We start from the raw sequence: 16803 nt of genomic DNA, 5'->3' as shown, positions 1-16803 counted from the left end.
TGTATTATGGTCAAATTACCATTCCCTATGATACTCTACGTCCTGGGGGGTGGGGGGGGGGCTGTCATCCAGCAGTGGAGGGAGAAAAGGGCTGCTCTACGTGGAAGATGTCCGTGTACCCAGAGAGCGACACATCCACTTAGCCCAAGGGACGGAGTTTTTTTTATTAATGGGCTCTGGAAGAGGCTTGTTTACGCGTGCGCCCCCTTTAATTGTGGGAGAGAAGGAAACGCAAATAAACATTTGGGAGGCGGAGTGAAGTCTGTGCTCGCACGCGCCGGGCTCTGGTGCTACACTCGCCACATTAGCTCGCATTGTGTACAACTTACACGCACAAATACACCCGTTCTCACTTAAAGCACTGCAAACCGATTACCTGTACGCGCCACACAATACAGAACGGGGCTGTGTGTGTGTGTACTTTTAGTGTACATAAAGCGCCGTGTGTTCTGCCAGTCGTTCCTGTGTGCTGGGTGGTGCGTGTGTGTGTGGCCCCACGTGAGAAGCTTTTTTTTTCTTTCAAAAGATTGAATGGATTTGGTACAGATGCCATTGGTTCGGCGAAGGAATAATGCAGCCTTATAAGTTGTACTGAAGAAGGCTGTTGTGCAAAACTAAAGATGACGTTCGCATTGCTAGAAGGCTGCAGCAGTTTTAGCATGCACCTTTCAAAGCATTTTCGGGTCATAGCCGCGTGTTCTTCGGCACGATGTCCGACGTTTTGCGCCACGTCCCGGGAGATTCTTCCTGAATTGAGTTGAAGAAGCTCCCATCATGCGGAGCGAAACATCGACGTCGTGCCGAATTGTTCCAGCCATATGCCAACGTCGACCCAACGTTGGAATGTTTGACTGGGAACCCATAAACACGTCGGACACTTAAACAGCACAACCACACAAAAAACCCACGCAGTAATGTTTCCAGTAAATAGTTCAGCTGTGAATTTGTTTTTTACATAATTTGTGGATTCTTGTTAACCAACTTCTGGTCCATCAGGCATCTCGCAAGGCAGGGATCAATGACAATTCTCATTACATCGTTGGTCATGAATTGCAATTCAAAACTGTAATTGCCGTTTCAGATACCAACGCTGCTCTAATTGAAAGTACGTAACAATTGACCCTCTGGGCGTGCCACCTTGCAGGGCCACGACTGGGTGCCAGGCCTCACGTTTGGTCATCTTGTTCCACTCGCCGAGCAAGGAGTGTGGTCGGTTGGGGCGGGGAGGGGGATTCAGGAGGTGGAGCGGGGATGACGCGAGTGGACGGCAAATCCCAACGGCGGGTGAGCACTCACGCCCTCTGCTCCACCCCAAAAAAAAAAACCAGCTCCCAAAATCCTTTCCGCACCACTCCACCACCACAACCACCGTTTTGGAGCCCTCGCTCGGAACCCCACCCTCCCCGCACCTAGCTGGCCGGCCTTCCTGAGCAACCACGTCTTGGGTGGGTGGGATGGGAGAGAGGGAGGGAAGTGACACATCCACCCCGTCGCACTGAAAATATTTTGCGCTCGCCAGGACGTACGCCTCGGGTGTCCAGCGGGCCGCCAAGTCGCCGTCATCTGTCCAAGCGCACGGCGGCAGTGGCGCGGGCTGCTTCCTCCTCGTCACGGCTTCGTCTGCGCCTCTTCAGAGGGGATTTTAGTCAGAAGCAGATTTTTTTGAAGCACCCGCTGGCAGCCCCGTGGAGGTGGAGGGACGCTTGAACTGCGGCGCCTTCTCCTAACCGGTATGCCGCTTCTCGCTTTGGCGTTGTTGTCCGATGAATGCCTGGTAGGGTGTGTAAGAAAATATTATTTTCCGTCAACAGCCACCGCTGATAGGAGCTTGTGTGCACAAAAGGTAACAAACTGGTTTGGTGCGATCGTTTTGAACGAGATGGTTCTAAAAAAAGAGCAACCCTCCTCGCGGCGCATTATATACACGAGGCATTTTGAGAAATTAAATTTGCTGACTTACAAAGTGGTTTTGTGAAAGAGGGAAAAAAAAATGCCCAAGATCAATTTTGCTTTCGTCACGTCGAGAGCCGGCTGGATTTAATCTAATCTTAGATAAAATTTTAATTTTAGTTGATGGGGAGTGTTGACATTCCCTAGTGGTGTTCTGTTTCTTTCCTTTTGTTGGCTCAGTTGATGTCTAAAAAATATATATACCTTGGTCACTCATGTGGGCTTCATATTGTCCCGCCACGTGATTTGCTGCTGTATCGGAGGTCTCTGCTCAGTATTTCAGATGCTCCGAGTTCATTTCGTTTCACGTGCCGTCTGTCTCTGTGAAGAAAGACGGACAGAAATAAATTCTGCACCGGCTCGAGTAATATGTGCTCAAAATGCAAAGCCAAACACAACAGGCATTTCACACTGGTGCATAAGTCTTGCAGATGGCTTCAGATTTGGCATTTGTGAAGGATGGCAAGGCACAGTTAATATTTCACGTCTGAAAGAGCGATCTTGGAGTCCGCGCGCAGCCTTGGGTAAGTTCCTATTAATGATTCGCAAATAAATAAACCTAAAATATATCTCGCGAAACGTCTCGATGGCGAAATTTCAACGGGATGGGTTCCGCGCGTGTCTAATTACTCAAGTGGATGGCGTTGTTTAAAAAGTCGAGTGTTTGTGAAAGTGCTGTTGTGCAATCCGCTGAGGGTTATTGGCTGAGATTGAATATCTGTAAGAACTCTGAGACAGTTATCGTCCAGGCGCCTTTCTGCAGAGTCTGCATTGCATTTTATGTTGAGGCTCGTGTGTCCAACAGCAGTGGGATGTTCGTGTGGATAGTCAAATTTAAATACTCCAAGATATATATCCGATTGGTCGTCATATGGCAGATTAAAGGATTCTACTGAACCACTGATTATAACGTCTGTGGGCATCGTAAACACAACATGCTTGAAAGTGTTTACGTTAGTAATCAAGTACACATACGTTAGTAATCAAGTACACATACGTTAGTAATCAAGTACACATACGCGCTAATGAAAGGCAGGGTGACGCAGTAGTGACACTTGTGCCTTGCAGTATTACAGTCCTGGGTTCGATGCCTGACTCGGATGCCTTTAATTCGCGGAGTTTGGATGTTCTCCCCCACCTCTGTTTCCTCCGGGCTCCGGTTTCCTCCCATAGCTAAAACCAAACACTAAAAACATTTTTTTTTTATTTTTAGCAATTAAGGCCCACTGAGCCATATACAGTAGCTTTTTTTTAGAAGCGACCTGGCCACAAATGATAGCTCAACGAAGTGGCTTTTCATGTTGACATTTATTGCAGCCAAATACTCTAAACGCATGTTTCTAAATATGGAGGGAAACACCAGAGGACCCGGAGAAAAATCCATGCGACCACGGGGAGGACATGCAAACTCCAAATAAACAGGCATCAGGGCTTGGATCGAACCCACAACTTCCTATATACCTGGCGAGGTATTTAACATTTTGCCACCGTGGCACATACACAATGTCACTGGTATTGGTCGAACATCTCAATTATACAAAAAAACCCTGCAAATTACTCAATTGGGATTACATACAGCAGCTGCAGCAACATCGCCTATTACTGTGAAAACCTGGCAGGACCCTCCTTAAAAAAAGTCTTTAGACTTAGTGAGGTTTTTCTGGGAATACAAGCACAAGAATAATACTAATTTATGCATGTGTGTATGCGTATGTGTGCACATACATACAAAGTGGGGAGCGGTAGTGTAGCGGTTAGCACGATGTGCTAGGAACCCGGCGACCCGAGTTCGATTCCCGCTCAAGGTAAAAACCAGTGACGATTATCCGAACCGGTCCTGGGCCTCCCTTAGGTCGACTCAGTACCTGGTGCGTTGTGTAAAAACATCACCACTGGGGAGACAAAGGCGGTCGGGCGTGTTGTTGGCCACCCACCCCCTCGTGTGCCGGGCCGGCCTTCATTGGTGCTCGCAAAGAGCACTTGCTCCTACAGTCTGTTAAGGTTATACGGTGGATCTTTGTCCTTGCCTTTTGTGTGCACATACACAGGACGGCTGCATCTACTCGCCTGCAGCCTTATAACCATGGGTCCCGTGCCCATCTAAATCCCAGTACACACAGAGAGCCTGCGACCAAATCACTCGAAACGTGCCCAATCTCGTCTGATGCCAGGAGCTGAGTGGGGTTGGGTGCCATGGACTCCACGTTGTATGCATGTTGAACTTCTTTCGCAACATATGTAGCCAACCGTGCTAATCGGAGGTGCGGTGGAAGGTCGCTGTAGGCAGCCGCGGGGCTACGTGCTGGGTGCAGCAGCGGGCAGTGCAGAATAACTCACTGTTGTACTGCACTCGCACGCTATTGTACTTCAAACCTGCGCTGACTGGCGTGGTGAAGTAGAGTCGCACAACCCTCACCCGGCAGCGGGTTGGCATGGAGCCGTACGGACGCAATTCCACGTGGAGACGAACCAACATCATATTCTTGGTTCTTTCGGTAAAGTCACGTTGAAGGGAAACAATAAAATAATAAAATATATATATAAAAACAATAAAAAATTCTCACGACGTTTCGACCATAACACAAACGGTCGTCTTCAGGTGTGTCGGTTTGCATACATTTTATGCAAACCGACAATAAAAATTCTCACGACGTTTCGACCACAACACAAAACGGTCAACACAAACGGTCGACACACCTGAAGACGACCGTTTGTGTTATGGTCGAAACGTCGTGAGAATTTTTATTGTTTTTATATATATTTCATTATTTTATTGTTTCCCTTCAACGTGACTTTACCGAAAGAACTAAGAATATGAATTACTGCAGTCACGAAAGCTTTAAATCAAAACGAACCAACATCGTCAAAGTCGACGCAGAGGCCAGAGACTTAACGTCCCCAACACCAGTGTTGAACTGATCGCCATCCCCTTGGCTTTCCCTCTGCCCTGGACAATTCAGACGGACGCCACTCGCAAACAGGTGGGACGCCCCTGAGGCTGCCTAGCCGCCCAAGCGCGATGAGAAGCCAGCCGCGCCAACCAGCCGGCCCCCTTGTCGGCGCCGCGCTCTCCCTCCTCCTCCTCCACCTCCTCGTGCTCCCGTCGGCGTTCCGCCCCTGCTGCGCGCTGGCGCTCGGCGACTCGGCTGACGGTGACGGCGGTGGCGACGGTGTCCGGGCCGGGGGTCCAGCGCTCGGCGGCGGCGGCGGCGGGGACTGCACGGGGGTGGAGTGCGTGGAGGACGAGCGCTGCGTGGAGGAGACGCTGGAGCCCGGCGCCTGCTGCGCCACGTGCCTGCGCCACGGCTGCGCCTGCCGCGGCTACCAGTACTATGACTGCGTGGCCGCCGGGTTCACCAACGGCAAGGTGAACGCCGACGCCGAACCCCCTGCAGCCAGCGGCACGTGCGGCCCCCGCCCATCAGCGAGGACGCTCGTTGAGAGGGCCTTCGTTCGGCAGTGGTTAAGAACGTTGGCTGGCGATCCTGTGGGTTGCCGGGAGGGCATGCGTTTATCAGAATATTTATTTATGGTGGAGGAATAGCGAGCCCTGAAGCTCTTTTTCACAGACGTCCAGTTTATGACGAGTGTTCAGATGTATTTTGCGCATCAATCGTGAAGAGGATTTGTGCTGGCCTGCACGTCTCGGCTGTGCTGAGAGAATTGACCAGCGTTTTGTCACGCGTGGCAAATATCTGCCGTCACCTGTCTGATTAAACGTGGCCAATTTCACGGTTTACGGGACTACAGCATGGCACGCAGAACACGGCAAACCGTAACATTGAACATGAGCGCCATTTGGGCTCTCGTAGCTTGAAAATGTGATTGGCCACTTCGTGCACGACCAGCGAATCACCCCGGAACGTGCTCGATGTTGTAAGATCTCCGAAACTAAGCAGGTTTGAGCCTGCTTAGTGCTCGGATGGGCGACTAACATGCATAACGACATTGCCTTTTGCAGTCCGGTGACATCTATTGTTGTACTGCACTATGTTCCCGCATCCACGCTGCCCACCTTCATCGACATGCATTGACCCACGTATGGGGGGAGGCTTTCATCCAGCAGTGGATGGACAAAAGGGCTGTAAATATTAACCAGCAGGGCCAGTGCGAGCCCATTCCATCACCGTAGCTCATATCCCCATATTGGCTTTCTGTATTTCTGTCATCATGAAAAACACCCATACAAACACAGAGACCCCCCGTATAGCCTTAACAGACTGTAGGGGCAAGTGCTGTTAGTGAACACCTATGAAGGCCGGAACGGTACACGAAGGGGGTGGGTAGACAACACCACACCCGGCCACCTTTATCTCCCCAGTGGCGATGTTAACACACCACACCAGGTACTCATTTGAGGCTGAGTCGACCTAGGGGAGGCCCATGACCAGTTCAGATAATCGTCACTGGTTTTGACCTTGAGCGGGAATCGAACTCGGGTCGCCGGGTTCGTAGCGCAGCGCGCTTACCACTACACTCCCGCTCCCTACACCCATACACATACAGTATCACGGTGACTTCTATGATTTTTTGATATAATTGAGAATTGCAGTATCCCGATAGCAAGGCGGCCAATGCTGGGGGGTCAGATCCTATAAAGGTACGGAGTGGGTGTTTTATTACCTTGCATAATGCAATGTTGGCATGCATTGTCGAGGCACTTGGTTTCTAGACGTAGACCTTGGCATGGGTGACTCATTGGAGCAGTCACATATGACCATTGCCAGGGTAATCTAGCTCATGATGAACGTTACGTAAATATATACTTTCAACTTACAACGTGCACAAGTATTCGCTCGCTCTCAGAGAGAGAGAATGCGAGGAGGAACTCTGGACGAGCGGGAAGGCAGCATCAGCAGCCACGCAGTGAGCCGGCACCACCAATTGCCCAAGCTCTGCAGTCCTCAATATATAAAAATGTTTTTTTTAGTCCATTAATGACGGTTTACACATGTGTGAGGAAACCGGAGCACCAGGAATTTGATCAACAAATGGCTGGACAATTCAGCTCGGCGTGCAGCAAGTCTTCCGATGCCACCGCCGCTCACTCTCAACCGGGGATAAACGATTCCTTGGTGGTCACAGGAGTTGGGCCCTGGCCGTCTCCTCGCACACCTCCACAGGGCAGGGTCCCCACACCCCTGCGTGTGGGTGTCCGTGTGAATTGCTAACGAGACTGAACCCCATACTGCTGGGTTCACTCCACAACAAATGCCACACTAACGAGCCGCTGTCACCTCCCATTAGAATGTTTCGCCCTTTGTCAACGCCACAACGGGATGAAGGCCGCTCCGCGTGTGTTGGTTGTGGGGGTTGTTTCCACCATACTGCACCACACTGGTCAGTAGGGTTTCGTAAAGGCAGGGGGTGGGGAGCCCAGGACCGGTCCAGATATCAGTCACCACTGTTAACGAGCGCCAGGAATCAATCGTAGGTCAGAGTTCATAACCCAGCGATAACCACTGCACCATCAATCCCCTTACTAATGAGAATGAACCCCATATTGCGATGAGAGGAGGATACACTCTGTCCCATACAGATGGAACAGGTGGTGGTTATTGCTTTGCCCTGGTGAGCCAGGATATGGCACCTCCTCGATCCCCACGGGAGGGGCGTTTCACAACATCTGTGTGGTGATCCATCAACCCTCGCGGCCTCCACAGTGCTGGATTACAGGCCGCGTGAATAGCCACCACAGCTTCTTCGGGAACTGGATATTAGTTCGGCACATGCATCGAAAAGTTTGCCATCTTGCTGAACAGCGCGTGGCGCAACCAGAAAACACATCGGAGAGCCGTAGAGCAGCACCACTTTCAAAACCTACGCGGCTATAGCAGTCCCCAGGAAAGTCTTCCTCCTCGAGATTAGCAAGGAGAACAAATGGTTGGTCCCCATAGATCCTTTCGGTCAGAATGGGCCCTTAACACACCTCTGTGTGACAAAAAAATATTCACGTGAATCATGTGATATATATTTCCTCAATTACAGACACATTACATCTCTTGCAACTTACATGGGCAGGTAAAGCCTTCTTTTGTCAACACACTGCCAGATACTCGGGTCTCTTCACATTATGCCGGCCTCAGGGATTATTTGACCATACCACGCACAACCCTGTTTATCACGCAGGCATATTAAATGTGCATGATAGACGGTCACTGCATCGCACGCTTTCAGATGCGCTTCGGCGGCCACATGGAATGCTCTTCCTTCCGATATTAGGAAGCCACTGAAGCTATGCATTTTTCAATCTAGATTGACAAACTCACTTCTTTAGAACTCGTTTTTGTGTTTAGTTTGTTGTCCCCCCCCCCAGCACCTCTGAATAGCGCGGTTGTCTACGTACGGTGCGAAAGAAGTTCAACGTGCACATGTACGTACGAAATGTGAACCTCTTGGAGCGTTGCCTCCTCCCCGGCATGTGCGTCCAAGGTCCCTGAAGGGGCGTCCTACTTCGTCGACGACGGCAGTACGGAGTGCCGGTGCCCGGCAGGAGGCGGCTCCATCGACTGCCGCTTCATGCCGTGCCCCGAGCTGCCGTCGGGCTGCGTGGACGTGCGGGCGCCGCCGGATGCGTGCCCCGAGTGCGCGCGCCTCGGCTGCCTGGCGCCCGACGGCCGCGAGTACGGCGCCGGCTTCACCGTCCGCCTGCGCGGCTGCGGCGTGTGCCACTGCCCCGACGCGGGCGGGGAGCTCCTGTGCTACCCGGAGCCCGGATGCCGGTCCGGCGGAGATGGCACCGAGCGCGGCGGCGACGGCGGCGGCGGCGGCCACGACCGTGACGGCGACGACAAGAGCAGCAGCGATGGCAGGAACGGTGGCGGTCACACGGGCGGGGCTTCGCCGGCTGGCAGAGCCTCCCAGGCGAGCGCGGAACGTCTCCCGCCGCTCGTGCTGCCACTCTACAAGGGCGGCACGGCGCCCGATGGAGAACCGAGAGGTGCCGTCGAGAGCGTGACACCAACGCCGGAGCCGCCGGTGCCGGCCGGAGGATTGAATGACAGCGGCGACGGCGGGCACGCGTCGCAGACCTCGCTCAGGTATAGCCCGACGCCCGCGTCGGTTATTCTCCCCTTGCACGGAGACGGAACGACGGCACCCAGGATGCAGGCGCAACACGGTGGGGACGGCGGGGAGGATGGGCAGAGTGTGGAGGAGGAGGAGGAGGCTGGCCGCGTGGAAGAGAAGACTACTGCCCTGGAGCGAGGCAGGAACCGAACCTTCTCTGAAAAGGTCGGCGCCGTCAAAGCCGGCAACAAGGAGGCGTCAAGACCATCGTCTAAACCGTCGCCGAAATCACCGTCGAAGTTCAAAGCCACCAAGGCGCCCAAAAGGTCGCGAGCGAACGGGGAAAAGCACCTCCTGGAGGCGCGCCGCGGCGACCTTCACGACGCGAGGGAGCGGAAGGCTGGCGCGCCGGGCAACAAGCGCAAGCAGGCCGAGGCGAGGGCCCAGCTCGAGGCGAGGGGACAGCGAGGCACGTGGAGGCCCATGAGGCCGCCCCCACCTCCGACGGGGGCTCCCCGTCCGGAGGTGACCGCACCACCGCCAAGCGGAGCCAGCCCCGGTGAGTGTTGCAGCGGCGCCCACCCCGCCCCCCACCCCGCCCCCCCACCACCAAATCCTGACCGGCGCCCCTCTGGGCCGTAATAAGTTTTGAGCGAGGCTCTTTTGTAAACGGTGAGGGTAACGCGAGAGCGATACAAAATTTTCGCGGGTGGAGGGCCCTGTTTACATCGGTGAGCACGCCACCCAATTTCTCAGCTCGGTAACTTTGCGCAATTATTTTCTTACGTCGCGTTGGGAGCTGTTTTAGAATGTTTGTCTTGGCAATTACCGTGCTAGGTAGGCAGTTTAGCTCCCATTTGATGTACAGTTTATTTTATTTATCCTTAAATTTAAAGCCCTCCGTTTCTTTATGGCATCGTTGAGCGGCGGCTTGCGTTTCGATGACGCAGGAAAGGCCCAAGCCGGAGCGGGAAAACATTTCCATTTGCTCACAAAAACGAAACACCAAAACCATAGCCTCTGGGTAAAAAAAAGGGTGAAAAAAAATCCAATGAATTACTTTGACAAACTTCAGAAGGGGAGTATTCCACTGCCAGAGGTTTCCTGCGATGGAGGTGAGCACAGTGGGGCATTGTTTCTCGAAAGCCGCACGAACAGTACCCCTCTCTCGTCTCGTGCCTCGAGTTGTTCAATAACCTCTCTCCCCGCCAGATCTCACCAGATCTCGAAAGCAAGCTAAGCAGGTTTGAGCCTGTTGAGTTCTTGGATGGGTGACTATCCAAGAACTTTCCATCTAAGCCTTTGGGACGCCACGGTGGCGAGATGTTAACTACCTTGCCTGGGATACAGGAGGTCGTGTGTTCGATCCCGACTCTGCCGCCTGTATATTTGGAGTCTGCATGTTCTCCCCGTGGTCGTGTGGATTTTCCTCCGGGTCATCTGATTTTTTCCCTCCACATTTAGAAACATGCGTTCGGAGTATTTGGCCGACATAAATTTTCACACGATATGCCCCTTCGTTGAGCTATCACCTGTGGCCAGGTCGCTTCTGACAAAGAGGTGAATAGCTCAGAGGGCCTTACCTGGTAAAATAAAAAAAAAGTTGAAGTTTCGTTTAGAGACCGGCATGCACATCAGAGCGTTGCCAGGGCTGCTGCGGGGCTACTTGGTGGTTCAGCAGAGGGCAACGCAGCGATCTCCACTGCTGCGCAGTGTACTCCCTATGCTCCCCCCTCTTGACCAACTGGCTCGTGGTGAAGCGCCGCCAAGACAATTCGCGTGACCACCGTCCAGCGGTGCATTGGCAGACGGCGCTGCACGTTGCTGCGTGCCATCGTTCTCCTCCGAGTACTCCTCCATGCAAACCCGTTGCAGCGGCAGCAAACTTAAATCGCAGTTCAAGCGGATGTGGGGAAACAAACACGTTTACATTTTCTTTCATCTTTGTTTTTTTCCTGGTCGTGGTGTCATTTCCATCCCCACCCCCACCTCCCCCGGGTTTGCCTTTGATTTATTTACTTATTTGTGCATTTATTTATTTTGCGGTTGCTTTAGTTTTTATCGGTGGCCCAGTCGCAGCTGCAGGGCTCGCCGAGGATTCGTCGGGGGGGAATGGTGGGGGGGTGGTGGGGGGGGGGTGGGGGGGTGGGGGGTGGGGCGGTTGTTCGCACGTCGTGGCTTGAGCTGGAGCAGTGCCGGAGGGAGCGAGCTGCGTTCGTGGCCGCGGGGACATTTCCACGCGGTGGGATTGACGTCGCTGGCTCTCAGAAAGTCGGGCTGCAGATTTTGTTCCGGTGAAAGCCGTCGTTGTCACCCTAAAGGGAAAGCAACCAACCGCTCGGAAAAAAAAAAAAACGGTCCATTTGCTCAGTGAGGGCAGCAGCGTTCGTGCCCATTCAGCGTGCTACTGCTACTTCTATTTTACCAGGCAAGGCCCACTGAGCTATACAGCACCTTGCCAAAAGCGACCTGGCTGTCACAAATGGTAGCCGAGCGCAGCAGGCTTGTCACGTGGGAATTTACAGCGGCCAAATACTCGAAACGCGTGATTGTTGATTCTAAATGTGGAGGGAAAAGCCGGAGGACACGGAGAAAAAAACCGCGTGACCATGGGGAGCACATGCAAACTCCAGCAGCGCCTACTCAGCATCAGGGTCGGGATCGAACCCACGACCAGCTGTATACCAGGCGAGGTAGTTAACATATCACCACTGTGGCTCCCCTACTGAGTATGGATGTCAACATTCACATCCCCCCGGCCCCCTCTACACCACCTGGTGATTTGATGAATTGTCACGATTCAGGGTCACAATTCGATTAAACAATAAATAATTGTTGTTTGCAATCGTTATAACTGTAGGTAGCGGCCACTTGTGGCTGCAGGATTCACGTGAAACCCGTTACATACACCGCACTCATGCCTTCATAACATCCAGAATCGACAACCGCAAGTTTTCTACGGCCTCCCCAAATCCCTCAAGTCTCTTTTCTCTCCAAATCTCTCATCTCCAAACTCCAATTGATCTAAAATCCCACCAAACTCCTTGCTTGCACATATAAACAGGAGCACGCCACCCAGATAATCCAAGCTCTCCACTGGCCTCCAGTTCAATCCGAGATCAAACGCAGGGTCGCACTTGCAATCTTCACAATCCTCCATTTACTTGCCCTGCCTACCTCCCCCCTCTCATCTCACTACTCTCGTCGACGCACTCTCCTACCTCTCCCCTCTCATCTCACTCCACTCCCCTCCACGCACTCTCCTACGTCTCCCCTCTCATCTCACTCCACTCCCCCCCTCCACGTACTCTCCTACCTCACTACACTCCCCTCCACACACTCTCCTACCTCTCCCCTCTCATCTCACTCCACTCCCCTCCACGTACTCTCCTACCTCACTACACTATCCTCCTCACACTCACCTACCTCTTATGTGCCATCTCACCCTACTCGCCTCCAAGATAATCTTTGCACTCGCAACCACGCATGCGAACGGCAAAGGCCGGTCAGCCTCTGCTCAGTTAGAGCCCGCGCTGTCGACCTCCCCTCTGCTGCCCCCATAGTTTGGACTTTGGAACTCCCTTCCCTCAGCATTCTGGGCTGTTGGCTCCCTGCCCTCGGACAAATCCCGACTGAAGACCATCCTCAGTAATGCTGCCCATGACTGAATGTTTCTTTCAAACAAAATAACGAATAAATCATTTTTGCCCAGGATGATTATGTCCCACTGTTTCATCCTGAGACACAGCTGTCCCTTTAGACTCCTCGTGTATAAATGCACACTGTAATTGTAGCCAGTTGTAAATAAGCTGTTAATTACCTGATTAAAAACGGCTAACACTGCTACTTATTCACGAGGAAAAGACAATTTTGTGCTAGGCATCTGGGATAATATGAGGTGGCTCGATAATTCAGTAACTTAATTAGGTAATTAATTACGCAGAGTCTTGCCAGGATGCACAACTGATTATGTGGTACATCAATTACACGACTTACGTAGCTCGTGGTGTATTATATATTTAACGCGTTCAGCTCTTTTGCCAATCCACTGCTGGATGAATGACTGCCCCGCACTACATCGGGTGTGGGGTCTTTCTTGACCACGCTGAACATACTTCACCACCCTGGCCATTGCGGGTTGGTGAAGGGAGCGACCTGTGACCAGTTCATAAATCACTCGCCACTGATTTGAGCCGTGGCTGGGAATCAATCTCAAGCGGCTGCAATCATAAAATTACGCTAACCACTGCACCACCGCTCCCGAGTGTAGGTTGAACACGCACTCGGGTTTTAAAACGTACGTGAGGCAACAGGAATGCAATGAACCATAATTGCATATATGGGACATCTGTTTTCCACGATGCAATTGGCAGTTGTAGCTTGATTAATTTCAACTATTACGAGTACAATGATGATGCCATCAGTCGTGGGTGAATGTGCCACGTACAGGTTTTGTCTAACGCACTTCTTCAAAGTTTGGAAACCGTAGCACAGAGGAACGTCTTCTCAAGTGCTTGCGCGGAAAGGCAAAAAGCCCCACCGATGTATTTATGTATTTAGGTATTTGCCGCGCGTGCAAGAACATCGCCGCGTGTTTCTGGGGTCACTGGGGTCATGAGAAAGCGTGGCACTCCAGCTCGCGACGTTCAACGCGATGAGAATGTTCGCACAAAGGTGTGTCACGAGAGGCACCTTTTTACAATTTTACTTTAAAATATAAATGGGGTCTATTCAGTGGGAGTAATACTTGTTTGATCCTCGAAGGGTTTGCCTGTTTCTCAATTGTGTCTATGTATGTTGAACCTCTTTTGCACCGTACGTAGCCCACCGTGGTAATCGGAGGTGCGAATTGCGAATACAGAGTACTTCAAAAAAATGTTAACACTTGCATGGGACTATCGTGTTTAATGGGAAAAGAACGGAAAATAATACACTGTAACATGATAACAAATGTATGTTAATAACTTCAAAAAGTCAAAGAGTCTCCACTTGTTCGCCATCATTGTCAACACATTGCCTGGAATGTTATCCAGGTGGTCTCCAGAGACCGGAGGCAGCACATTTCTCCTGGTATTGTTGCAAATTCTCGGTAGTGTTCAAATGTTTTTGAAACACCCTGTATTAGTGGTTATTCACGTGCCAATTTGTAAGACTGGTCACCAGATTTAAAAAAAAAGTAATTATCATCAAGTCCCCATGGTGTTAGGTGCAGCCTCTAACCCTCATCATCAACTCCATCTCTCTGGCGTCTCTATGTGCTATGAAGAAAAGCCATTGCCTGAAATGTCGCCTATTATATATTTTTTTATTTTAAAGCCACGGTGTTGATGAATGTGTTGAAGTTGTGTTCATGGTGCTTCTGCACCACTGCCAACGCAACAGCAGCAGCATTACACAATCCATTTATAAAAGACAAAGATTGCTCATATGCTCTTTGGTTCTTTCGGTAAAGTCACGTAGGTGAAAAAAATAAAAAAAATAGAAAAAATCACGGCATTTCGGGCGCAACACAAGCGCCCGTCATCAGGTGACTTTACCGAAAGAACCAAAGAGTATGGATCCTTGCAGTCACGAAAACTTCAAATCTAGAATTCCTCATATAGCCTTTAACAAACTACTCGGCCAAGTACTGTTTGCGAGCACCTATTCAGGCCAGCAAAGGTGCATGAGGGCTTGGTGTTATCAGTATACCATGCCTGCCCGTCTTTTATTTTCCCAATGCTGTTGATATACCTAAGGCTGAGTCGACCTAGGAGACATTGAGCAGTGTGAATTGGAAAACAGCTATGAACACATTCGAATGACGACCACTGGAGGAAGGCCACCCCACCCTGTGCCAGTCGTGGGAGTTGTTTAGCCATACTTCACCGTGATGGTCAGTACAATATGATGAGGGCGGTAGGGCCAGGACCGTTTAATATATCACTCATTCGTATAAAAAAAACTATACAACTATAAACAATTGTTATTCTACAAGGTAAGGTGCACTGAGCCCTGTAGCTCTTTTTCAAAAGTGACCTGGCCACGAATGATAACTCAACGAAGTGGCTTATCACGTGGGAAATGTTTTCGCCGGCAAAGATGCTGAACGCGCGTTGCGAAATGTGGAGGGAAAAAGCGGAGGCCCCGGAGAAAAATCTACGCACCCACGGGGAGACAGAGAGAACACGCACACTCCAAATTTACAGGCGTCGGGGTCGAGATCAAATCGACGACCTCTTGCATACCGGGCGAGGTTATTAACATCTCGCCTCTGCGGCGCCCCTGATGCTATCCATGGCTGGGAATAGAATTTGGGTCACTTGGGTTTTGCGGCGCAGTGAGCTAACCACCACGACGTCATCGATCCCTGCATATCCTCTCACACACAAAGACAAAGATCCCCCGTATAGCCTCAAAATACTGTAGGGGCAAGTGCTGTTAGCGGTCACCTATAAAGGCCGGCACGGCACACGAGCGTGTGGGTGGCCAGCACCACTCCCGACCACCTTTGTCTCCCCAGTGGCGATGTTTACACATCGCACCAGGTACTCATTTGAGGCTGAGTCGACCCAGAGGAGACCCAGCACCGGTTCAGATATTCGTCACCGGCGTTGGCCGTGAGCGGGAATCGAACCCGGGTCCGCCAGGTTCGTAGCGCAGCGCGCCGCTGACCGCTGCACCACCCACTCCACACTATCGCACACACGTGCACGGCGTGACACGCCAAGGGGCCAGCACGCCCCGTCCATGGCGTCACACCCCGCGATGACGACAACTGCAATAACAGCGCGGAGTGAGAACTCGGCGGCTGCGGCGAGGAGCGGTGTTTGTTGAGACGGTGCGAAATAGCCCATGGCGGCGCCCTCAGTCGACCCTGCTCCCACACCACCACCACCACCACCTGGCCACCACCTCCTCACGCTCTCCTCAAACTCAGGGCCCCCCACCCCCTCCTCCACAGCTGTGCCGGTCTAATGCATTCTAGGGCTGAACGATTTTGGGAAAATATCTAATTGCGATTTTTCTGACAGATATTGCGATTTGATTTGCGATTACATTTTTTTAAAGTCAAGCTTCAGGTCAATATTCACTGCGTGATATATTTAAAACATGTGATGGAGCATTAGCACGTGGTACCATCAAAATATGAACTGCTCTATATATTCTAATGCAGGGATGAGAACTTAAACGATATTAATTGCTTCCAATATGTTTTAATTGAAATAGAACAATCAAACATAGAACAATTGTTAATTTAAATAAATTAAAAACTTATAATAATAATAAAAAAATAAACAATTCTAATAAGAAAGTTATAGGATTCATCTTCTTGGTTCTTTCGGTAAAGTCACGTAGAATGAAAATAAAATAATAAAATTCTCACGACGTTTCGGCCACAACACAAGTGGCCTTCTTCAGGTGAAGAAACAGGTCTATCAAGAAGACAGAACTTGAATGATGCTGTTAACAGCGTTGTTAACAGCGTTCATTCGTTGTTAACAGCGTTCATTCATGTTCTGTCTTCTTGATAGACCTGTTTCTTCACCTGAAGAAGGCCACTTGTGTAGTGGCCGAAACGTCGTGAGAATTTTATTTTTTATTTCCATTCTACGTGACTTTACCGAAAGAACCAAGAAGTTGAATCCCTGTAGTCACGAAAGCTTTAAATCGAAAAGTAATAGGACTTTTAAATTCGCAAAAAATCGCAGCCTTTGCGATTTACTAATCGCATTGTTTCAAAAATGCCATTTCGATTTGAAATCGATTAATCGTTCAGCTCTAATGCATACCCTGCTGTGCACACGGGACATTTGCTTGATGGCCTACCCCTTGCAAGCGCTGTGGAGGCAGCGAGGGGTTGAC

General features: G+C 51.0%; 1 protein-coding gene across 1 annotated transcript in view; it reads left to right on the top strand.

Annotated features, from left to right (window-relative positions):
* Positions 1-1499: 1499 nt before the first annotated feature.
* FBLN2 (fibulin 2) overlaps positions 1500-16803 on the top strand; it is a 75497-nt gene continuing 60193 nt past the window's right edge. Inside the window, exons 1-3 of the mRNA XM_032966475.2 lie at positions 1500-1730; positions 4911-5317; positions 8383-9517. Of these exons, the coding sequence (XP_032822366.1) occupies positions 4970-5317; positions 8383-9517 (1483 nt within the window). The 5' untranslated portion in view covers positions 1500-1730; positions 4911-4969. The remainder of the gene's footprint in view (positions 1731-4910; positions 5318-8382; positions 9518-16803) is intronic.

The sequence above is a fragment of the Petromyzon marinus genome, chromosome 36 (assembly GCF_048934315.1).
Source record: "Petromyzon marinus isolate PM22_M1 ecotype Great Lakes invasive population chromosome 36, UKy_Petmar_22M1.pri1.0, whole genome shotgun sequence".
Lineage (NCBI taxonomy): Eukaryota > Metazoa > Chordata > Hyperoartia > Petromyzontiformes > Petromyzontidae > Petromyzon > Petromyzon marinus.
The sequence above is the reverse complement of the archived record's forward strand: the minus strand, read 5'-3'. Positions and strand labels throughout refer to the sequence as shown.